This window comes from Callorhinchus milii, unplaced genomic scaffold (genome assembly GCF_018977255.1).
Source record: "Callorhinchus milii isolate IMCB2004 unplaced genomic scaffold, IMCB_Cmil_1.0 Scaffold3, whole genome shotgun sequence".
NCBI classification, from domain to species: domain Eukaryota; kingdom Metazoa; phylum Chordata; class Chondrichthyes; order Chimaeriformes; family Callorhinchidae; genus Callorhinchus; species Callorhinchus milii.
The window spans coordinates 49,185,731-49,211,854 of record NW_024704744.1 but is presented as its reverse complement, the minus strand read 5'-3'; the positions used below and the strand labels follow the sequence as shown (position 1 = coordinate 49,211,854).

Below are 26,124 nucleotides of genomic sequence, written 5' to 3'. Positions count from 1 at the left end.
GACAGAGACTCTCACACAGTGACAGAGACTCACACACACAGTGACAGAGACTCACACACAGTGACAGAGACTCACACACAGTGACAGAGACTCTCACACACAGTGACAGAGACACTCACACACAGTGACAGAGACTCTCACACACAGTGAGATAGAGTCACTCACACAGTGACAGAGAGTGTCACACACAGTGACAGAGACCGTCACACACAGTGACAGAGAGCGTCACACATAGTGACAGAGAGTCACTCACACAGTGACAGAGACTCTCACACAGTGACAGAGACTCACACACACAGTGACAGAGACTCACACACAGTGACAGAGACTCACACACACAGTGACAGAGACTCTCACACACAGTGACAGAGACACTCACACACAGTGACAGAGACTCACACACAGTGACAGAGACACTCACACAGTGACAGAGACACTCACACACAGTGACAGAGAGAGTCACACACACAGTGACAGAGAGAGTCACACACAGTGACAGAGAGTCACACACACAGTGACAGAGACACACACACAGTGACAGAGAGAGTCACACACACAGTGACAGAGACTCTCACACACAGTGACAGAGACTCACACACACAGTGACAGAGAGTCACACACAGTGACAGAGACTCTCACACAGTGACAGAGACTCTCACACACAGTGACAGAGACTCTCACACAGTGACAGAGACTCTCACACAGTGACAGAGACTCACACACACAGTGACAGAGACTCACACACAGTGACAGAGACTCACACACACAGTGACAGAGACTCTCACACACAGTGACAGAGACTCTCACACACAGTGACAGAGACTCTCACACACAGTGACAGAGACACACACAGTGACACACACAGTGACAGAGAGACACACACACACACACACACGCAGGTGCAGCCGCAGAGACCACCCACACGAGAGGACATGGACGGAGACTGGGATGAAATCAGACGGCTCGCCGCCGACTTCCAGAGAGCGCAGTTTGCCAGTACAATGCAAAGGTGAGAGGCGATGAGGTTTTAAACGATGAATTGTTTCCAGAGTTATGTCCCCCCATCTAAACCCCTTCCCTCAGACGTCAGCCACCTCTCCCCCACCCCCTCCTGCTTCCTGGCCTGTAGTGTAGGCCTCTCAATCCAGGAAACACTAGTAATAGCCCCTGCATTGCTCATATGTATTTCATGTCACGAGAATGTCTCAAAAAACACTTCACAGGATTTAGTGTAAAGTGTATTTTATACTGGCTCCTTCTGTGGGTTTCTTCTGACGTGCCCTAATATGTTGCCTGGAAGAAATTGTATGCCAACATCCTGTTCAAAACTTGACCCCGACTTAACTTATCGCAACCACTTAAGTCACGGTGCTGTCAATATCTGGCCACATTTATGTATGTATTCGTACGTATGCCTAACTCACCTCTGGATAACTCATCCACTGAACCCTTTTCCCTTGGAGTGACAAGTTATCATGACTTTACTGTCGTTCTTAGAACTGTGAAGTTATTGGGCATAGAGACTTTCCAGTAGAATTTTAAAATTGGCAGTCACCATATGTTCGTAGAGTGAATTGCTCTCAAGTTACCATGTAAATGAAAAGGAATATTTGTGTAGAAGCAAGTTTAATAACAATAATAACAACAGATAATGATCCATGTATTTATTTGGTCAAGCACCTTATTACTAAGTCATTGACACATCTCAAAGCACAGGATACTGTGTTCAGTGCAGTATCTGTCTTTCGAACAGAACAGCAAGTTATGTTTACCCCCAATGGCAGCTCAATGCAGCTTTCAGATTTTGTGTGGAAGATTAATTGAGTGGGAAAAAAATGTGAAATTTTGGAAGTCGAATTTAGGTTTAGATAGAAATAACACACAGTGTTTTGGGGGAACACAGAAATAATGGTAGTATCTTGTTTATGATGCCACCAACACATAACCTTAATTTATGAGGATGGCAATTGGAAGCCTTTTTTTCTTGTTCCCTCGTTCCTCTTCACTTTGAAGGTGTTTAGCTCTTTTTGTTGTTCTACTGGATGTAGTCTCAGGGACGGACATTCATTGTACAAAGTACCCACAAGATGGGTGCAGCTTTGAGAATGCTCATAGGCTATTCTACTGGGGAAGGGAAGAATCACATCTGAGCTCAATCTGGTTATTGCCTGAGCAGGGATCACAATAACAAGAGCTATTTGGATATTGAAAGTCTAATCCTACCACAATACTAACATTGGATATTAAATCCACTGTCTTTCCATGGGTTGGTTACTATTTAGAGATGGAAGCTGTGGTGGTTATTCATTTGTGTGGCACTTTCACCTCTGAGTCAGAAGGTTGTGGGTTCAACCCGCATGTTGGGACTTGGAAGTCATATAGTCGAAGCTGACGCTCCAATGCAGAACTGGGCGTACGCTGCATTGTTGGAGGTGCCATCCTTCGGGTGAGACATTAAACTGAGCCTTGTTGGCCTGTACAGGTGGATGTGAAAGATCCCATAGCACTATACAAAGAGAAAAGGGAGTTTCTCCTGGTATCCTGGCCAACAATCTCCCAAATAAAATTGGTCACTCACTTCATGACTGTTTGTGAGACATTGTGTGCACAAATTGACTGCCTTGTTCACCAACTAAACACAGTCACTAAAGTTTACAGTGCTTTGGGATGTCCTCCTGATGTGAAATATTTTACACTAAATGTAAGGAGTATTATTATCTGATTTCCATCAGCTAAAATTGATCATTCACTTCATGGCTGTTTATGGGACATTGCCTTGTACAAGTTGGCTGCCACATTTGCCTACAAAATACAGTCAATACAGTCTACCTTTGCATTTGAAGCACTTGCAACATCCTCGAGACATGAAAGCTGCTACATCAAATGTAGAGATCTTCATTACTCTCCGCATTCCAATATGTTGACAGATTCTCCTCAGTCCACACACCTATATTTACCGAGCGGCAATTAGGAACCCAGTTTTTAGTCGATTGATGGATTGCTTTTCCAGAGGTAATAATTCCTTCAAAAAACAATTATAATAATAAATTGTTCACTCAATCCACGATTGTTTGTGGGACACTGCTGTACGCAATTGGCTGCCACGTTTCGCCCACAAAATATACAGTCAATTAATTTTATAGTATATTATGTGAAGCGCTTTGAGACGTCTAGAAGACGTGAAAAGGGCTATATCAAATGCAAGGATTATTATTATTATAATTAAAGACCATTTTACAAATAGGAAATGCACTATTTTTCTAATCATGTTATCTTAAAGCACTGTCTGAATAAAACAAAGCTACAACTGGTAGAGTCTGCCTGTATTTTCTTTTCCAATGAACATTCCAAGACTAGACTTGATAATTATTGAACAACTCAATTGAAATTTTGATTGTATGAATGAAAGTTCAGTTCTCTATTATTGTAGTTGTTTGGCCAATCTTCTCTTTACATACACAGTGGAACCCTGTTATAATGTCCTTCATTATAACATTGATTCTCTTATAGTTTATGTTGGAGTGTGGAGCCCACCGTTTACTTATTTTAAAAAAATCCAATATGCGCTCACCGGCTCAATCAACACGTCAAAATGCACCTGATGGACGTGTGATGTGCGGGAAGTGGTGTCAGTGGTAACCTGAAATCATGGAAGATGGTCATTTTGGATTTTAATGTGCAGTGTTTTGAAATGCTGATAATAATTCCAGCATTTGATATTAGAACATAAGAAATGCTGGACGAAAAAAGACCAAGGTCCATCTCGGTCGCCTTCTACTTTTCTGGCGGTCGCATGCGAATATATCCCAAACTACCTATGTACTATATCCCATAATGTTATTTCCTAGGTGATATAGCACCTATCACATCGTTGAGACATTGCAAAGTGCTTCACATGTTACACTGTAAAGTAGTTTGACTGTGTATTTTGTAGGGAAGTCAGCAGCCAATTTGCACAGCAATGTCCCACTAATAGCCATGGAGCAAATGGAGCTGAACGGCTTTCTATGCCATTTTCAGCGCTTTGGGATGTCCTCCCAACGTGAAAGGTGCTCAATAAATGTAATTTTGTTACAGCTGTTGTTGCTGCGAATGCACAATGGATGCCCAGAGATTGTATATAGTGCCGATTGGGCTCTGACTGCCACATTTATAACCGGGCTCCACTGTTGTGTACATTGCTTCTGTACATTGCTTGTGGCTTAATGGCCCATTTAAGAGTTTGTAAATCAAATTTTATTTATTTTGATGAAGTAGATTTTTACCCACTTCATATTTAAGAACAGTTCATCGTGTATGTATTTTGAAATTAATTTCCTAGTTATAATGTTTATATTATTTTATACAGGCTGTCTGAGCAAAACTGCATTGAGATTGTTGCTAAGCTTACAGAAGCCAAACAACTGGATGTGGTACACACACTGGATGGTAAGGAGTACATCACTCCAGCTCAGATCGCCAGAGAAATACGAGATGAGCTCTATTTTCATGGAGGTGAGTTTAGCAAATTAAGTACAAATTGATTGAGGTGACAGCCCAGATGTAATGCAATTGTATAATTGTAGTTATAGTTGTTAAACAGGCAATGTCATCTTCAGGGAACTACGTACATTTGAATAGTGCATTGCTCTGAAATTATTTTCTACAGTTAACAAAATATTCTTACATTTTTTTTGAAAGCTGATTGTGGTCTAGCTTCTCTGCTAGACTGCTCAGGTGATGAATGTTAGGGGAGAGTCCCGTGTGTGAGCTGCAAAGAATCCATCTATTTCAACAGGGAACCTGTCACCTGACCCAGAGCTGCTCGTCCCAAGAAATAGAATAGTACTACATATTTGTGGATGTTGTATTTTTACGGGAATGCCCAATTCAGGATATTAAAAAGTGCATTTACCCCATTGAAGTAAATGGAGTCATTCGAAAATGTCTATAGGTTTTTTCACACCCCAGAAACTCGCAATCATTACCAATGAGGCTGATCCTTCTGAATCTAAAAAAAACTTCTGTTAAAAGTTTAAAAAAAAACATTTTTTGAAACAATGTAAATGGTATACAATATCTGGGATTGATTACTTTGAAGAAAGAAAGGACTTCACATTAGAGTTTTTCTTATTGCTTTGCCTTTAGAGTGGTTGGTCATCATTGATTAGAAGATTTTTAGGAAAAATTAAAATAAAATAAAAATGATTGGGTAAAATACAATTTGCATTGACCCACATGTTCATAAGTCATTCAAGTACTTTGAATAATTGACAGTAAATTCCTTGTATAAATCTTAATTTCTTCTACTTTACAGGTAGAATAAACATTGTGGATCTACAACAAGTGAGTATTACAATACAATGCAAAATTACATTTGTATAGGGCCTTTTACGTCGGGAGAACATCCCAAGGTGATGGAGGAACAGTCAGGGATTTAGAGTACTTTAAAGAAATAAAAGTTTTTTAGGTTCTGATTGAATTCAAAGACAAATGATGTATGACAGTAATATTAGCTCATCGGAGCCGAAAAATTCAAGATACCAATTTGGTACTTCACAGATAATCCACCAGTAATCACAGATCCTGTGAATACCTATTTTCATGTATAGAAATCTGATTTAAATTCAACATAAAATTAATAAAAATCGTCATTGATTCTCTGACCGAGACACTAATAACAAAAATGGAGGGGGGGATACAATCCTTGAGGGATACTTTATGTTTAATCGTTTAGAATTGCTTGGAGCTTGGCAGAGCACCACAGTGAAGCTGGAGGAACCAAACAAAGGAGCATTTAGTAACTTAAAGCGCTAACCTTTTTCTGTTGATTTTTATTTTTTTATGGGCTCATGAAGGCTGTACAAAACCTTGGCCTTTTGTTTAACTCTCCTTCAAAACCTCCTTCAAACTTTTCATTTGGGTTCTGACCTAGTCTGATTTCCTCCATCACCTCATATCAACAACCTCAGCCACAACCTCCCTTCCAACCTGCCGAAACACTCGTCTGTGCCTTTGTCATTTCCAGACATGATTTTTCCAACATCCTCCTTGCTGGCCCCCCCACGTTCACACCCATTAAGTTCCAGGCCATGCTGCTCTGCTGTCCATTTTCTCATCCACACCTGACTCTATGATCCCATCAACCCCATCCTTGCTTGGCTCCCTATGCCCTAGTGGACTGACTTTTAAGATCTTCATCCTTGCCTTGAAAGGCTATCTCTTATAATCTTGCTCCCAGGGCATTTCCTCTCCTTTGTCAACTCTGGCCTACTTCATACCTGCTTAATACCACACCCCCACCCTGCCCCCCATCAAGTATTCATTTCCCTTTTTAAATGCTTTTATGGACTCGGCTTCAACAATCATTTGCAGCTAGGCATTCCACAAGCTAACCTGTTAGAAACTATTTTTCTAAAGTGTTTTTCTTTATTTAAAATATGTTTTTTTCCCTTAGATTCTAAATGTGGATTTAATGCACATCGAAACCAAAGCAAATGACATTGCGAAAATGGAGAAAAGCATCCAGCTCATCCTGGGACAGCTGATTGATGAGTCAGTACTAAGAATTTCTTATCCTAAACGCCTTCATTTTTTTTCTGAAAAAAGAATCACACAGTAGGTGAATCTGTTAACGACCAATAAAAGCAAGATTTTGTTTATGACAATAAGAGGCTTTGGGTTTCAAAATAATTGTTCGCTTTGAGATTTCCTTTATCAAAAATGTTTTTGTTCATGCCATCCATTACCTCCAGTCAAGAGGATTCGTGAATAGTCCGTTACCAGACCTGTGCCAGTGTCTCATAGAAACTTGCCCCTTTGTAACATGTTTACCTGTTGAAGAACAAACTGTCAGACTACTGCTCAGCAGATTTCATTGTTATTGAAGAGCCGCTCTCTTCAATAATGTAATTGATGGTCGGAAAGCTTTTAGGGAATCATTTGTGAGCAGAGGTGAATACGTTTGTGTTGTCTGTATTAATACTGGAGCAGAATGAAATGATGTCATGCCAAAGCCACCTTTTCAAGGGTAGATGGGCTCAGAAGATTCATTTTCAGATTTCATGGCTCAATCCTGATTGTCTTTGTTTCTCTTAACAGTTTTCAGTTTGGTCTTGTTTTACAGTTTTCATTTGGATTGTGTGGCTTGGGTTTGTAAAACCGGACCCTGTGCTTTCATAGGCCGTGGGTTGTCAGGTTGCCACTGACCAGTCTGTTTCTCCTGCTGATGTGCCAGGCTGCCAGTCTGTCATCAACGCTACCCTGAAGTACTGCAGACCTGACTGGCTCAGCAACCCGACCCACCCCACTTCTGAAGCTGGGATTCACATCATCAAAAATTAATCTATGATAATAATAGTTCTTACATTTAGTATAGAAGTTTTCATGTTGGAAAACATCTCAGTGTGCTTCACTGTATATACTGTAACATGGAGTAACTTGTATCCCTTGTGAGAGGTAATTGCCTGACAATGTTATAAAAGGTAACTTCCAAGTGTGGCAATGGCCTAATAACAAATTATTTTGGGGGTGGAACCTTGTTTGAAAAGAGTCTTGATAGATTATGCTTAGACTAAGTAAATATATAGCTGGTAATAGAGAATACGATCTTCTGTTTAACTAGAAATTATCTGGATCAGATGGCTGAAGAAGTAAATGACCGACTACAAGAAGCTGGGCAGATAACCATATCAGAGCTCTGTAAAACATATGACCTCCCTGTTGAGTTCATTACAGAGGTTAGTAGATAACAGTATGGTATATGTAAATTGTTGGGCGAACTAAAATGGAGACTAAAACCCAATATTTGTAACCGTGACTACTGAAGTGCATCATGCTGCTCTCGGATCGAGTAATACTTAATCCTAAAATATCTGTAATTGTATTTATTNAAAAAAACTAACCTTCTTCATCCGAACCGTTTGTGATCTTGAATTTCGTTCTGAAAACATGAAATATTGGATCTACGAATTGATTTTTTTTCTGCTTATGTCAATACCTCCTCTAGACATGCTATTTTGTGGCATGTTTAATGTCTACTAAATGCATTGTTATTTATCTACAATTGTGATACAATTTCAAAGTTCCTTTCAATGCTTAATATAAAGTTCATTTTTTTAAAAAAGTGGAAATCCTACTTTTTGAAAGCGCTGAAATTGTTTCTACATATTTTTGTTTACTTAAGAGTGTTTTTTTGTATCTCTATTTGAAGGCTTTGTCACATCGCCTAGGTAAAATTATAAATGGGCAGTTGGATTGTTATGATCAAGGAGTCATCTTCACTGATGCTTTCGTTGCTCAACATAAGGCACGTATTCGTGGACTTTTCAGTGCAATTACCAGGTAGGAACTGAGCCTTCAAACATATTTTTCTAAATGCTAAAGTGGATAAATGAGTGTTAGAAGAAAATCTGTGGCATGGCTGTGCATAGAGCACAAGTTTACGCCAGTTTTAGTTGCTATTGATTAGTGATCAACTTGTTTCACTATATTTAAAAAAGGCATGTCTTCATATTTTATTTTTTAGTCAATTAGGTGTCTCACACATGCGGAAACTTTTGACCATGCTTAAGAGCATCCAAATCAGAGTTTCATGCATCTCATATGTGTGTTGGAATGGAATGCACACTTTCTCCCGGGAAGGACATATCCTTACCTGATTCCAGAGAGTATTAGACTCAGCTGGCAAGGGCCAAGGTTTGGGAACCCCAGAGTATGTGTTGGGGTGCTGCTGGAGTCTAACCAGCTAAAACTGCATAGCTTGTAATTTTCTGGCAAAGCACCTTCCTTCCCCTCCCCCCTTCCCAGAGAATAATTTATGTGTATATTAATATCGGACAATAATGGAAATGACAGTACCGAAGAGGATCTTTTCATGCAGGAAGGCAATGATGGAGCTGGGGGGGCTTTCTGCACACATGTGGGGTGAACACCAAAGCACTGACCGGTGATCGCTTCCCATTATGGCACTTTTTTTAATGACCCCCTCCTCCCAACTCCCCAACTACATTGTTATAACATGGTTCCCTCGTAAAAGCATTGAATCCTGTTTCGTTGTTTATATTCCTTAAAATTTCTGTTCTTTTCAGCTGCTGAGAATTCAATTGATACTGTAGCATTTTCTATTTTTTTCACTTGTTACTTTCATTTCATCGAAATATATCCTTAATTTCTGTTCACACCGCCAGCAAGTAAACCAACTTAAATAGAATTCTTTGTAACCTCACTGAAAGTGAACAACCAATTTCATGCCGATCAGACAGCAGTAGTTTTAGTTCCCAGATTGTTGATTTTGCTGTTCTCAGAGGGCCGCAGTTAGCACGATTGGTGTAGGTGTTGTGTTTGCAGACTCGGGACAGGAAACATTTGTGTCCAGTAACCCCTTCTGGAAAGCCACCTGTGTAGACACTGGGTGACGAGAGATTAGACTTGGCTGAGACACTCACTTGTTGTCGTCTGTGTTTAACATGGTGTTTTCCTCAACTTGGGTGACACAATTTAAGATTTTAAGAATTCTTGCAGCTGAAATGAAATGCAGTTGATGTTGTTTACTGTTCTTCATCAATAGGCCAATACCAGTGAGCACTTTGATAACTCATTATAAATTTCAAGAACGTCTTCTTTACTGTAAGTTTACAATTGAATGTTGTGTATTCTGTGTTTCAATAATTTTGCCAACTTTTATTGTTTGGAGAGTGTTGTTACACAAGATTTCAGTGTAATTCTGATCATACAATATGTAAATACAACAGTATGTTGAACCATTTTCAATTGAATTATTTTGTAAACTGTCTGCATGATGAGATAAAAATAGTACAGTATTAGAATGTTGTTTCTTCCCTATGTATAGTGAAGAGCACAGTCCTTTCACATGGTTTGGGATTGACCTCAAATGGATAACATTTATTTTCTAATGACTAATGGATTGAAGGCAAATTGTCTTTCAATCCAATCCCAACACGTGAGTCTACAGGTTGAATATCTCCTTGAATTTAACACCAGAATCAGATAGTTGATTCATTGTGCAAGATCTGTTTCTGAGGTTGAAGCCTTCAGGCACTGTGATTTAGTGGAGTATGGAGGACATAATGGAAATACTTGGTGCACAGCCCATCGAATAAATCGAAAAACTACACTAACTAGAGGGCTACCACACAGCTTTGATGAAAATCTTGAGTCGATTCACTCTTAACACATTTTGCCAGCCTTGCTTTGCTTCTGTAGGGATGTTATTTTTCATACTATCATACTCAATAAGGATATAGAATGGAAATTATATTATTTTTCTCATCTTCTTCCATGGTGCAGATAATATTAACTCTTAATGCATTAGCAGCTCCAGGGAATTCTTTGCTTTCACTTTTTTTGAAAGGGTAATTTCAGCTCACATTGCAATGCTGCAAATATCCTGTTATGTGAATACTGCTGCTCCACTATTGGGAGTGGATTTTTTTTTACTGTAATTGATTTTTAAATATCTAAAATGTGCAATTTTTAAACAGTTTTAAATATCTACTCTACCTATCTTCTCCTTTTCGCACACTGTTCCATTTTTACTTAATTTATTGCCTAAGTATCATATTTTAACTTTTAGTTTACTTTCATGTTTATCTTAAATGCAATAAACATATTTCCCACTTACTTCATCAACCTGGCTGCAGCACAGTTAAGCTTTTACTTTCCAATATGTGCTCTTATGAGTATCTCACGCTAGCAAATTGGGAACACACTATTTGCTGCTTTCTGCATCTATTCCATTCTATATCCTTATTGAGTATGATAGTATGAAAAATAATCATGTGGCATGGGATGGTTACATCGCATGGCTATAATTTCTCAAAGCTTTTCTCATGCTGGAAATGTGCAAAATATGGTGACTGAAGAGTAATTGGATAATTAATGTTGCAGCCTTTTTGGAGGAGCTTCTAACCAGTGGACGATTGAATGGAGCAGTGATTGGTGGCAGACAAGATAAGGCAATTTATATTCCTGACATCTACTCGAGAACACAGAATAACTGGGTGGATTCTTTTTTCAAGCAGAATGGCTACTTGGGTAATTGTTTTAATGGTTATTAATACAAGTATAACAGGCTAGAGTGTTAGAACTGTAAGACTCAATTTTAAACCATAATTTGAGCTTCGGACTGGATATAATAATAGGGTTGAAAACTGACATCAAGCTAAATGCTGACCAGTGTGTGAATAGGAGAACATCTGCTAAGCATCTGTATAATTAATTACAGAGCTGGCAACACTGGACTGGCACGGGCCAATACAACTTCAGGGTCATTTTGCAATGGATATCATGGCTACAGCACAATATTCACCTATGTTTAAAAGGCAAAACATGTTTCAAGTGTCATAATTATTTAACACCTTATCCTAGGCCTTGATATTGTTTTATAATTCACCAGGTGTGGAAGAAGTATAACAATAATAGTAATCCTTGCATTTGATATTGTGACTTTCACTTCAGAAGGACATCTCAAAGTGCAGTAAAGTGTAATGACTGTATTTTCTAGACAAAGGGTAATGTTGGGCATATAATTGGAGAATTGTTCTTTTTAAAAGTGTTTCTTTTCTCTGTACCAGAATACGATACTTTGAGCAGATTGGGAATCCCTGATCCGATAAACTACATAAAGAAACGGTACAAATCGACGCCACTGACCTACTTAAAAGCAACTTGTGTTGGACATGTGATTGTGGATCAGGTTGAGGCCTCAGTGGAGGAGGCTCTCCGATCAGACACATGGGTGGATATACAGGTACTGATACGGTGCCACTGCTTGTATTAAACCCTCTACTCCAATCCGAACGGATCGATTTCAAGATCTTCACACTCGTCTTCAAAACCCTTCGTGCCCTGGCACCTCCCTAACTCTCCGACCTGCTTATCCCCTAACCCACTACTCGCTGCCTCCACTTGACTGGCTCAAAGTTAAACAAGAATTACTGACTGGGAATCTGGGTGAAGAGAAAAGGGATGGAAAAGATGAGACTTAAGATGGTTTTGAAGCTGGGAAGGGTTGGTCAAGGCAGAGGGACTCCGGGTTGTTGTTGCAGAGCAGGACAGAATGGCTGAAAGCTCACCTACCGATGGTGGAGAGGATCAAATGGGGAACATGAAATACAATGGCAAATCAATATGCAGAGTTGCACTGATACTAACATGCACGGAAGTCTAGAGTGGGGAGAGGGTGGTGAGCATTGAAATGTTTCAGTGAGTGCCTTAATTAAAATGTATATTTTCTAGCTAATGCCTACGTTTCACCATAATGTCTGGCCCATATTGAGAATTGTAAACCTTTAGATGGCTGAGCAATTATTTCAATTTGACGAGCCCCCAACCATGTTCCTCTTTCTCAACTCCCACCAAATTATTTTTTATGTTGGTTACAGAAAATAAGATCTGAAATATAAATGTGCGATTTCCAGTTGACGGTACATTGCCAAAGAGATTGAAGGGTATGTCAGATCTTGTTAGACCTATGCGGGTTGTGTCTCAGAGTGCTTAACAGTGGTGTGGTTTGACACCGAGCTGGAAAGAGAGGGGATGTGACCGAAGGTACGATTGAAGCGGAAGATCTTCAGATGGGATTTGAAGACGGGTAAAGAGGGGGCAAGATGGAGGGATTGAGGCAGAGAGTTACAGAGATTAGGGCATAGTGGCTGAAAGTAAATGAGTGGGCAAAGAAGGAAATTGTTTTAATATCAGCAAATGTGCTAGTTAGCTCCACAGCATGAATGGCTCAAATTGTGATGTGATATTGAGTTCTGCCAGTATTATACTGTCTTAAGTGTTCGTTTGTATTTACTTCCTGTACAGTCTTTGTTGCCCACTTCATTCTCGGTGGAAGATGCCTCAATCTTGTTGCAACAGGTGATGAGAACGTTGAATAAACTGTCCAATTCCATGATTTTCGTTGACACTTTTGTGGTCAGTGAGCAGTTCATCAGGAGCTGTGCCGCTCTGTTTGAGCAGATCATGCAACACAAAGCCGAAAAGGTATCGGAAGCTCGTATTCAGTTCCAATGCAAGTCATAGATAGAAAGTAGTCATAGGCAGAGAGGGACACTGAAATCAAAGTTTCTGTAACACAATAATTTTTTCTGCTTGTCACGACAATTGATCACTATCAGGAATTTCCTTTTATCTGTATTCAGCTTTTGTGCAGACGTTATTCTGCCTTAGCTGGAGCACTCTCAACTCTGGAAAACTCTCAATAGGCTGTGGGTTCAAGCCCCACGTTGGGACTTTGAACGCACACTCTACTCTGACATTCCAGTACAGTGCTTGGAGGTGTTGGAGGTGCCGTCCTTCAGATGAAATGCTGAACCTTCTGTCTGCTCAGGTGGACGTTAAAGATCACATGGCACTATTCGAGAAGAGAGTTTCTCCCAATGTGCTGGCCAACAATTATGCAAATAAAATTTGTCATTCACTTCATAGTTGTTTGTGGGACATTACTGTGTGCAAATTGGCTGCAGTGCCCTATTGCTGACTGGGAAGAAAGGTTGAGTATTAATTGTCTACTTTATGGCACATCCTAACATTCTAGTGATTTCTACAGTAAAGATGTTGACGATTAGACAGGTTTTCCAGGTGTTTGATCTCATATTCATTGCATGAAATTCATTATTTGTGTTTCATTACCTTTCTGCTGCATGGAAATCTCTTCCATGTTTTATGCTCTATTTGGTTTGTATATTCCTTTTATCATCTTAAATCATATTTTGTTTTTTTCAAAAAAACTGAGCTCAATTACACATACTCTGTTTATTCTTGTTGCACTTAGGAGGTGCAGAATAATCACGCTCATGTGTTCACCGAGGAAGATCTGAAGCAGGCAGCTATTATTGCAGATAGCATGATCTCTGTTAAAAAGGACAAGCGAGATGAAAGGAAGAAGAAGTCAACCGGTGAAGTTTATAAACAAATTGCGTTGATTACTTTTTTTTAAAAAGGGTATAGGTAAACTTCACTGACTATTTTTAGCAGTTTTCAAATATGAAGAGAACAAATGGTTCTGAAGCCTTTAACGGTATGAATTCTAATGTTAGATTGAGGCTTAATATGTAAAATGTACCTTTCAGGTATACGGTTCTGACATTTTGCAGCTTATCTAATGAGCAACTTTAAGAATGTAAATTTTTGCTGCTGCTTCAGGACAAGCTAAAAGAAAATTCATTTCTTCCGGTTTTGTATTTATGCTAAATGTATAGGGGAGGGGGAGGTCTTTAATTTCCATGTTCCTGAAAAATGGGATGAGTAGTGGACAGTCATTGAGCATTTATTTTCTCTTGGATGCTTCTGTGGTGAGTGTTCAAATATTTCTCCACTAGAGGGCACTGGAAGTATCCGAGCAGGAGGTGGTGGTAATGCCGAGAAATCAGGATCAGAAAAAGCAAAAAGAGGGGAAAAAAGGAAGAGGACAGCGATGAAGAGACTCCTTCAATAGCATCAAGTATGTTATATTATTAGGCTTCTGTTTTGACCAGCATTGTGTTAAGCAATAAAATGGCTCTGATTTGGTTGAATATTGTGCACAAAGTAATAATAATAACAATAATAATAGTTGCATTTGATTTAGCACCTTTTACATCAGGAGGATGTCTCAAAGTGCTTCACAGTCATACCTATAACTTGCTTGCTTCCTCACTCGGATCAAGACCTACCACTTTCTGACTGTACTTTCAGTTATCATTTCCTTCCCCACCCCTGTTGTCCCCCACCCCCAGCTTGGGTGCTACGATTGTTAAGCCTCTTGGAACATCATGTCACTTTTTATAGTTCAGAGGTTAAAATTGTCGCCTTTCTAGTCATTGGGCTACTACCAAAGTCACTATCGACTTTGCTTGTGTGTGTATATGTGTGTGTACACAATCGTCCCTCTGTATGAATTTGCTGACTACTGTCAAAGGAACAAGCATTCTTTCAGTCAAACACATCTTCCCCATCAGTAACTGGTTTGTTACTACATGGAAAATAAATCAGAATTTTACCAGTGAAAAGTTGTTGCAGCCAGACAAAAGGAGTGTCTAGAAAATGACTCGATTTCCCTTGAAAAGGGATGTAAAAATACAATCTTTGTCTGAAATCTAGGCTGTTATTGCTATCAAAGGTTCAACCACAAAACAGTCACTCCACTTTACAATATATCCTGTGAGGAGCTTGAGATGAACTTCAAAAGTGAAAGGATTATTAGTAAAGTTTAGATTTTGCTGACCATTATATAATGGAATGCACTGTTCCAGAAGGCATAGATGCAGAATCGATTGGGATGTTTGAAAGGAATGGGTGTTTGCAAAGTAAAGGTATGAAGAGATGCAAAAAAAGGCAAGCAAATGGAATTACAATGATCTAATCAAATGGTTGAACAGTCTCAAAGAAATGAAAGTCCTGCTCCTGTTGATTTGGCTTATTGTTTTCTGTTTTTAATAGGTAAGAACAAACAGAAAGAGATTCGTTTCATGACCCAAGAAGAAATTGAAGACGTTTTGAAGAATCGGCTTGAGGACTGTCCAGAGGAACTAATAACTGAACTGGCAGCACATTTAATCAGGTAAAACTATCCTGCAACTCAACAAACTAAGAAACGGCATGTTTTCTGCAAATCCTTTCAAGAACTACTGACCAATCAGAAACGCGTTAAGATGAAAAAAATTGATCTACAAATACTAACCATTAAATTAACTGTTTAATTACCAGCATATGATATTTTAAAATTTTGCAATAACACCTTTTAGTTGACTATAAATTCTCTTTATAGTCAAAATATATAGAGGTTGCAAAAACATTAAAATGACACATTATGTATTTATGAATTATCTCTTGGAAATTGTGATACTTTTTAAGTTATTTTGGCTAATAATAATCCTTGCATTTTATATTGTGCCTTTCATGTCGAGAGAACATGTCTAATACTGCAAAAAAGAAATGTAGTGATTGTATATTTTGTCAGTGAATGGGAGATTCACAGATTTTTGTTTACTTTTGATAGACCTCTGAGTAAAAGCTATCAGGAGGTATTGCATTCAGTGTTCCTGTCCACATCCACTGCTGGTTCAGGAGCAAGCAGAAAGAAGACTGTAAAAGAACTGCAGGAAGAAGTCTCCAACTTTTACAACAATATAAGGTTATTCGAGAAGGGAGCCAAACTCTTTACAGGTACATTTTGTGAAATTTGAATGCTGTGATTCCTGAATTGTAGTTAGTATCTCATCAGTTTATCAGGATGTATTCTGTACTGCTGGAAATTCGTGATGAGTTACGTTTGGCTCCATACAGAGATGAATGATTTCTAGTGGCATAATCAATGTCACATTATATATTTATACCACTTGAAATTCACTGAACAAAGCAATGGTCGAAGATGCTCACTGAGATAATTTAGCAATGGTCGAAGATGCTCACTGAGATAATTTCTCCTTGGAGGAGGATGAAGAAATCTGATCCATTTGATATATTCGAGAGTAACACAGAACAATAACAAATTATAATGTTGAAGGCTACTGTGGCTGTGTTTGTCCAGCATAGCACAAGAATAATCAGATTGTCTTTTTAATCTTTTCCTGGTCATGATAATAGAAAGGCACGATAGTTGAGATAACTGTCAGCCCTGCAAGAGGTAACGATGATCTGAAATATTCCAATTACCCACAGGTTTAATTGTCAATATATGTTTTCTTTTTTAAAAATTGAAAATTGATGTGCTCCATAAACTGGGTGTAGTAATTCTAAGCATCTATGTTGCAGACACCCAGATAGTTCTAGGTGTGGCCTGTTTTGACATTTGCTTGGTGGTTATTTCCCTTCACCAATTTTACAGTGCCCTTCTGCCTCTTTTCTCCTGCCCAATGTGTGGGTAGAGTCATTGCACTTCCACACCCACACTCCTAGTTAATGCTCCTCAGTGAAGTTGTAATGTTCTTTGACTCTTGCACCTTCGTAATAAGAAGGAGATTGAACAAAATTTAGAAGGATGCACAGTTTTAATAACCTCCACAGGGCAACAACAACAACAACAAGATTGCATTTATAGAGTGCCTTTCACGTCGGGAGGATGTCCCAAGGCGCTGGACAGTTGGGTCGGGACCCGAGCATCCTCACTTCCACCACCACTTAGTTGGAACGATGTCTAATTATTTCTCCCTTTAAGAATTTCATGGAACAATGCTGTTCCATAACAAGAGCAGCAACAACTTGCATTTATAGACTGTCCTTCGTGCAGGGTCACAACTCTGGAAACAGTAATGGGAACGGGCATCTGAAAGATTCTAAAATTCAATCTGATTCGATCTTAACCAGTTTTATGCAGTTCTTAAAAAGAACCAACTGCAAATGAATCAGATTAAGCCTGAATTTCTTAAGAATTTGTCACGATTATGCTCAGTCTTAAAGTTTAAGACAAAGTGGTCTTTCAGGCTAAGACTCAGTGGAATTTCAGATCAGCTATTTGTGTAAAGGTAAAGCTCCCTTTGCTGAGTGCAACAGGCCAATATCTTTTTCTTGGATGTCTCAGATGACACGCAAGTACAGCTAGCAAAACATGCTCTGAAGACGATCTGCACAGATATCACCAACCTCATTTTCAACTTCTTGGCTGGAGACTTAATGATGTCAGTAGAAAACTACAACACCATAACCCCTGAGGTATGATGAGCTGAGAGTCTTGTTTGAAAAATAATTTAACGCCATTTCATCCTCCGTTCTTTACCAGAAGGTAAAGTTGCAGCTCCTCCTTTCAGTTGTGACTGTCAACTCATAAATTATGCTTGTCATAGATTTGTTTTTTTCATTTTCACAATATATAACTGCAATTTCAACTGGATATTCTTAAGTCTAAGAAGCTTATGTTAAGCATGTAAAAGAGAACATGCTGAATATGTGGCAGAGGGCTTCTTTTGGTTCTCCTGATGATTCAGTATTTATACATTGAGTAGCCGAGATATCCTGATTGGGAAGGTACCAGGTTCAATCATTGATCGGCTGAGTTGGCAGCTCTCAACTGTGGCACCAAAGACACTAAAATTGACTGTCATGTTCCTGGAAATGGAAAATTAGCTAGGGTTCCTGTTCCTACAGCAACTTTTGTCTGTGGGGAGGGGATAGGGGAGGGGAGATGTTGTGCTATTGCCTTTCCCTGGATCATATGTTCTGCCTTGAACCATTGGCGAGGTTTATAAATGAATAATGGTGATTCGGGGGAAGGTACCTGAATCCCTGTGGTACCATAACCATAGCAAAAGAAAGGGTCGGACAAGGAGGAGGAGAAAAAATTGGCAGTGAGAGGGTGGGACTTTGACTTATGAGTGATGCATCTAGAATTAAACTAAATTGTGTTCGCCAACACCATTGATGTTCAGTCAAATGTATCCACAGTTATATATGTATCAATAAGCACTTGGTGTGGAAGAGCCCAGTTGTTGATTGCTGTTTTGAACTACAGCATCACAGTAGATTTGGCACATTAAGCACTTCAAACTCTCGGATTTTTAAATTCAAGAACCCTAAGGATTAAGATGAGGATTCAAATTAAATTGTGAATCTAGTGAAGAATCTCTGTTTTATTACACTTCATTATTCTGTTTCAGATCCGATTGAAAATGTTGTCAAAATTTCCTGACGAAAGCAGAAGTTCTCTTACAAAGCTCCATAATTCCCTAAATGGCAAAGTAGGTTGTTAAACTTTGGTCACTGCAGCAAAGTATGTTTTGTATCAGTTTGGCCCACTGATTTTTAAAACTATTACATTTTTTAATCTTCTAGCTAAGATATTATTTTCACAGTACTTCAGACATTAATTAATATTTACTTTTCTTGGTAAGCACTTTTATTATTAATAATCAGAGAAATTGGTGGAAGTGTTTTACTTAATTACGTCTGTAATCTCGCGGCATTGTAATTACATTTAGCCGGAAGTTCCAGCTTGACGGACCGAATATCCCCCCCTCCCTCCCCCCCCGAATAGTCCGGTTAGCCGGGGTTTAAGTGTATTTGAGACTAGCACAGAACAAATTATAATATTGAGATCTACTGTGAATTTGTTGGACAAGCCTTGTTCGTCATTCACAGAGGTCATCCCAATGAAACAAGGTAATTGAGATATAGAAGACCAAAGAGATATCGTCTGATGATTGTGGATTTATGGATGTAGAATATAGTGGAGCTCAGAAGCAATGGGTAATGTAACTAACTACATATTCTGCACACTGTGTGATAGGATGTCGTTATACAAATGTAATCTTCTTGTTGCTGTAATGTTGGTCGGTGACTGGCCATCCCATTTAATAAGACTAATCCTTTCAGAGGAAACTTTTATAATGCCTTGGGACGTCCTCCCGACGTGAAAGGCATTATACAAATGTAATCTTGTTGTTGTTGTTATTATAATTGGTTGACATGGACTTACTGTTGACTGGCTATCTTCATTGCCCTACCAGAGTACAGAAGAATTTTTTGTAGTGCTGGATGGTGCAGCAGAAATCTGTGGAATTATGCTCAAAAAAGGAGATAAAAAGAAAGAAAGGTAAAAAATTAGAAAACGTTTGTCGACAGGTCTGTTTTCCAGATACAGGAGTGGATGTGGTCAGAGCTTTATATAATATCACTTGGATAAACAAGATGATGTTTGTCCTTAAGAGGTTACAATCTGTTGAATATCATTGGCATTTATTATTATTATTTAAAATTGATGTCCATGACAGACTTTCACACTGAATAGGATTATCTTATTTTAGCCAATAATTTTAATCTTCTTTACCATCTCTCATGCTTTCCAGAAATGTTGCTTTATATTACAACTTTACATTTCTATAGCACCTTTCACATTGGGAAAACATCGACTAAGAAAATGACTGATCTGCTGTGTGGATAAAAATAAAAGTTTTAAGGCGAGATATAATGGAATTCTCACTCTCATCCACAACAGTCATGATTTCCCCAAGCTTAGTAAAGCTTCGTTTCTTTCTAAATTGATAAAATATTTGGAACAAAAGACAATAAGTACGAAGTGAAGCTTTATATAGCCAGTATACAAGTCCCGCAGTTTTACGTTCAGTCTTAACTGGGTCAGGGATAACTTGGTTTACATCTTATCAGGTTGTGTTCATTCAATGCGTTCTCTTTTCTAGGCAAGTGATCTTCCAGCACAGACAGGCATTAATTGAACAGCTTAAGATAACCGAGGACCCGGCACTGGTTCTGCATCTGACATCAGTTCTGCTGTTCCAACTATCTACACACAACATGCTTCATGCCCCTGGCAGATGCGTGCCACAGCTTATCACTTTCCTTCTTACCAAGATTCCTGAGGTAATTCACCAGCTTGTAAATATCTGAAACAAAAACAGAAGTTGCTGGGAATTTCTGTTTTTGTTTTAGATTTCCACCATCTGCAGTATTTTGGGTTTAGCTTGTAAATATCTGTTCAGTATTGAAAGAAGGTATTGATTTTTGGCCCAAGTAATCAAATGTTGTGTCCTATTGTGTTTGATTGTCAAAAAATTGTTGTCTATCATCTTGGTCGGATCCAATTCCGAATCCCTGATTGTCCAGCGCTTTCGGACGTCCTCCCGATATGAAAGGAGCTATACAAATGTAATTTTGTATTCTGTCAGTTGAATACAGATTTAAAGATGGACTAAGGAAATAGCAGCTTATTTTCCTCATGGTCTTAAACAGGAAATAATAAAATGTATTGTCACTTGCTAACATAAGGCATGGGTGTGTCAGCCTGGCTCAGTTGGTAGCACTCTCATCTTTGTCAGAAAGTTGTAAGTTCTATGAGAAATTGTTCTTAACCCTTAACAACAGCAACAACAAAATTATATTTATAGAGCGCCTTTCACGTCGGGAGGACATCCCAAGGAGCTGGACAGTCATGGGTCAGGATCCGAGCATAGGGGAAGGGTGGGGTAGGGGTGAGGGAAGGCAGAGAGGTGGAAGGGCAATCGAAGGCACGATCGAAGAGGATCGAAGAGAACTAGTAGGCAAGTTCAGTGAATTTATGCTACCTTGACTAAGTTTTCATGTTTTATGGTGCTTTCTTCCTATTTTCTCCTGGTTTACTTTCTATCTAACTAATATTACACCATCCATCCAGCTAATCTGTATTTTTTTAAAAAAAATTAAAGCAAAAAACTCTGAAAATGTTTTAATATTCTTCCTTTTCTTGGCATATTTTAAGAAACTTAAACTATCTAAATTTGTGGATGATACTAGGCTAGGTGGGAGAGTAAGATCTGAGGATGATACAAAAAGATGGCAAAGGGATATAGATAGGCGAGGTGAGTGGGCAAGAAGGTGGCAGATGGATAAAAATGTGGGTAAGTGTGAAATTATTCACCTAGGAGGCAAAAACAGAAAAGCAGATTATTTTCTAGGAGAGAGACGAGATAGTGTTAGTGTTCAGAGGGATTTGGGTGTCCTTGTACACCAGTCAGAAAAAGTTAGTTTGCAGGTACAGCAAGCAACCAGGAAGGCTAATGGCATTTATTGGCATTTATTGCACAAGAGTTAAAATACAAGAGTAGGGAAGTCTTGCTGCAACTGTATAAGGCCTTGGTGAGACCGCACCTAGAGTATTGTGTGTAGTTTTGGTCTCCTTATTTAAGAAAGGACATACTTGCCTTAGAGGAGACGCAGCGTAGATTCACTAGTTTAGTTCCTGGGATGAGGGGGTTGACCTATGAGGATAGGTTGTGTCAACTAGGCCTATATTCTCTAGAACATAGAAGAATTAGGGGTGATCTTATAGAAACCTATAAGATTCTTATGGGGCTTGACAGAGTGGACAGTGCGAGACTGTTTCACCTGGTAGGAGAATCTAGAACTAGGCTGAGATTGATAGGTTTCTAAAGGATAGAGGGATTAAGGGATATGGGGATAAGGCGGGCAGATGGAGTTAGATTAGAAGATCAGCCATGATCTTATTGAATGACGGAGCAGGCTTGAGGGTCCGAATGGCCTATTCCTGCTCCTAATTCCTATGTTCCTATGTTCCTATGGCATTGGGTGGTATTAAATTAAATGGAAATGCAACTTGATTATATTTCAGCTCCTTGGGACATCCTCCCGAAAGGCGCTATACAAATGTAATCTTGTTGTTGTTGTATTTGTAGTTAAGTGTGAATGCTACAGAATTGTGAAAATGATAACCATGTTCTTTCCTAAAATAAAAACAGAAGTTTTTGTCTATCATCTATAGTTCTACAGTTCTGACGAAGGGTCGTGGACCCGAAATGTTGACTCACTTTCCTTTCTCCATAGATGCTGCCTTGACCTGCTGAGTGTTCCCAGCGACTTCTGTTTTTGTTTTCAGATTTCCAGCTTCTGCAATATTTTGTGTTTTGACCATGTTCTTTCCTGTTCCTTTCCAAGGATCAGCACAAAGTCCTGGTGAAATACCAAGGTCTGGTAGTAAAGCAGCTGGTGGGCCAGAAAAAAGGAGGTCAAGGTGATGAGGAGTCTGGAGATAGCCATAGAGTCGAGGGGGAAGGTGAAAACGAGGTGGAGCTCGGTCGCAAAGAACTGCAGGAATTAACGCCGTTCATCAAAGACCTTGTTCTGAAACCCAGAAAAACATCTGTGACGGAAGAATGAAATGCTGAGTGGAATCTCGAGGAGCGGCCCTTGTGCTTTACAATAAAGATTTCGCATTTTTGCAAACGCTTTTATTTTAAAATGCTGTACACATCTTAAACACAAGATAAAATGTTGTGGTGGAATGTACTGTATTTTACGGAAGAAATGTTTAACACAAAAGGGAGGGAGAGAGTTGGGAGTACAGTAGAGCATTGTTATAATGCAATAGTTAAGGCTCTAAAAAATCCTGATCTGCGTTTCCACATCTTGATGTCAATTGCGAATATGCGCAGAAAAGACAACTGGCTTCTAGCTCTAATAATTGCCGCATGTGCAGCTCGCAAGAGGTGACTTCAGCAGTGACTTGATGACCTGGAAGTCAGCCATTTTTTAACAGTTGATCGTGGGTCCACATGGCACCTACAATGTAAGCAAATCCGTGTTATAACAGCACTCTACTGTATCTATCTTTGATTTCTGATTTTGTTGAAAGATCTCATTGCGGTTACCTATTAACATGACAAGATTTCAATCAAATGTATTTGAATCTATTGTAAATTGTAAATGTATATTTACGAACCTACTACGGTTTTCGAGAGTACATCTACGTTCAGAGCCTTAAGACCAAGGTCTTTTAAAATTTAAGGTGAATTTAATTTTGAAGGCAGGATTCCACAATTCTTAACATAAACTGTTGGACATTTTTTTTAGCGAGCTATGTCCAGAATGGTTTCAAGAAAGTTGTCGTAAATCTCAAAATGGTATTTTCTTAATTCATAAAATGTTTCCATAGATTCTGTTTGTTGTTTTCAGATTGTTTAAAGGACCGTTTTTGTGGACATGTGTGCCTCAATTGAAGTGTACCTCAGTGCTAGGAATCCCTGCCTTAAAACTTAAAACTTAATAACTGCTGAAGTTACCTGAGAGCAGAGTTGTGACCGTTCATGAAAGAAATTGTCACCATTTTGAGTCTTGCTATAATCCTAGAAACCTGGTTTATAATTTTCATTTTCTTAAAAATTGTAAAACCAAAGTTTCTAATTTGCGTATTTTTAAATGCATAGTTGCTTTAATGCAGGATACTGCATTAAATTGTTTCCTTTCTTTAATTGGTTCTGTGTCATACCGCTTCGCTACTGAAGAAGTAAAGTGAATGTTGTATTTCCCAGCTTCTTCCCTTCTGCATTTGACCACTAGTGAAGGACTAGGAGTTCTTGATTTGCGACACTCCCAGGATTCTTCTTTCCTCTTCCCACTCTGATGAAAGTGTGCTCTATGTCTCTTCCAGACATTTTGGCTTAACACAATATAGTATAGTTTTAGTTAGTGCCTGTACTAGATTGGTGCACTCTTGTCTGTAAACTACTGCAATCTAAGGCTTAGCAGTTGATTTGGTACCCTGATGCACACTGCAATTCTGAATAGAATCCAATTGTTTTCTGTGTATAACTGTAACTGTAATTATACACAGTGTTGCAGATAAAAGAAATTGCAACACTTGCAATCATCATATTGGAAACATGGTATTTCAAAAGCATTTCCCTATGTAAAAGGCATAAATGAAATTGAAACATCACTTTATAACAGTGTGTGTAGTACATTCGCAATCCCTTTCAGTAAAGGTTAGCAGAACATGCTACAGAAACGGTATGCTGCTGTGAATGATTCAAAGCACCTGGTAATAATCATTCATCGTACCAAAAATATTTAATTTAAGCATAACATGTTCCCTTTTTAACTTGGGAAGATTTATTTTTGTTCAAAAGGCAATCAGAATGAAAAGGAATTCAAAAATTTTCTCACCAGTTTTTTTTTCTCTATGCACATTTGCAAGGGAATGAATTTATGTTTTGTGTGATCATATGTGATTTAAAATAGATTTGTGTATTTACTATGATTTGATTCACTGCTACATTCTGCGGTATTGTAGTTTTTCATTAGTTTCATGTACTGTGTACAATAAGTACATTTGGGATTGTAGAAATCTGGTCTGTATAAATGTTTGTGATTTGTGTAGCAGTCATTTGTGACTGGTTTATTGACTGGGAGTCTCGTTTGACTCCCAAAATGTAATTGGACGTATTACTAAAAAACATAGAAATTTACAGCACAAAAGAAGACTATTTAGTCTATCGTGTCTGTATTGGCTCTTTGAAAGAGCAATCCATTCGGTTCCATTTACCAGTTTTTCCTCCATACCCCTGCAAAATACTCACTTTTAGGCATCTAGTTCCCTTTTGAAAGTTAACATGCATTCTGTCTCAACCGCTACACCTTGTTGGGCATTCCACATCCAAACAACACCGTAAAGAAATCCCCATAATCTTCCCATTTGCTCCTTTGCTAATTGCCCAAAATTGATGCCCTCGAACCACTGATGCACCCATTTGTAAAAATAATTTCTCCCCATTGACTATCAAAACCTTGTCATAATTTTAAAGACGTTTATGAAAATACACCCAGTTCCTCCAGTCTGTGTTCATAGGTAAAGCCACTGATTCCTTGTATAATATAGTAAATCTGCACCCTTTATGGTCTAGGCATAATAAAGTAGTCTGACCAAAACTGGACACCATACTCTTAACTGTGGTCTAGGTAACAATTTATCCAGATTAAGGATCACCTCTTCACTTTTATTGATAAGACCTATAATCTCATTAGTTTTCAACACAGCTTTAACCCACTTTTAAAGATTTTGTGTATCTTGAAAGTGTTTGGCATTTGTTAGTTACTTGATTCAGAACAGAAAATTGTGATACAAGGTTAGAGAAACTTGTTTTCTTTACACAGTATTCAATTGCACATGGTAGTGATGTGATAATCCTTGTATTTGTATTGCACCTTTAATGTCAGGAGGCCATCTCATAGTACTTTGTGTGATTTATTGTAAAAACAAGTGTAGTGACTGTATTTTGAAGGCAAACATAGATTGGAAAAATGTCTTGACCGGTAGACTGTCCTGTTATCCTGACGTGTTTAAAACTGACTGATAATTGGGTGTTATCTGAAGATTAATAATTTCTGGCTTTGTTATAACATTAAATTAAAAATAAAGTTAAATTTGAGCTTTGTTTTGTTAAGATATACTGTCACCAGTTTTCTGGCTTATCTAACACCTAGTAGTCCTCGGTAGCCCTTTCTTGGTCACTACCAATCTCAATTGCATCTGACATTGCTCCTTCCAAGCCTATTTTGTGCCGGGTGCCATTTACGTAACTGCATACAATACACCACCCTTCACACGAGTAGCATCTCAGCGCTAATAACAGCATTGTGAATAAGGGGAGGTGACCGAAGGGATGGTTGAGGAGGAAAGTCTTCGGATGTGATTTGAAGATGGGCAAAGAGGGATTGTGGCAGATGATACAATACAAAATTACATTTGTATAGCGCCTTACACGTTGGGAGGACGTCCCAAGATGTTGGACAGTCAGGGATTTGGACCTGAGCTGGGGATCAGGGAGGGATGTGAGGGAGGGACACATTTTATATCTAGCTTGTTAAATTTCTTGAATCTCCTTTATTCACAATAGGTCTATTACATACAAATCCAGT

General features: G+C 38.7%; 1 protein-coding gene across 1 annotated transcript; it reads left to right on the top strand.

Annotated features, from left to right (window-relative positions):
- Positions 1–854: 854 nt before the first annotated feature.
- On the top strand, positions 855–25,640 carry ufl1 (UFM1-specific ligase 1). The gene is given in 20 exon segments (XM_007892928.2): positions 855–1,009; positions 4,349–4,494; positions 5,297–5,325; positions 6,437–6,534; positions 7,604–7,718; positions 8,192–8,322; positions 9,548–9,606; positions 10,888–11,034; positions 11,574–11,749; positions 12,811–12,990; positions 13,781–13,904; positions 14,328–14,363; positions 14,366–14,449; positions 15,427–15,547; positions 15,986–16,152; positions 17,507–17,637; positions 18,579–18,659; positions 19,428–19,513; positions 20,118–20,298; positions 22,366–25,640. Coding segments are annotated over 20 exon segments (2,391 nt in total). The 5' UTR covers positions 855–932; the 3' UTR covers positions 22,588–25,640.
- The last annotated feature ends 484 nt before the right edge of the window (positions 25,641–26,124 follow it).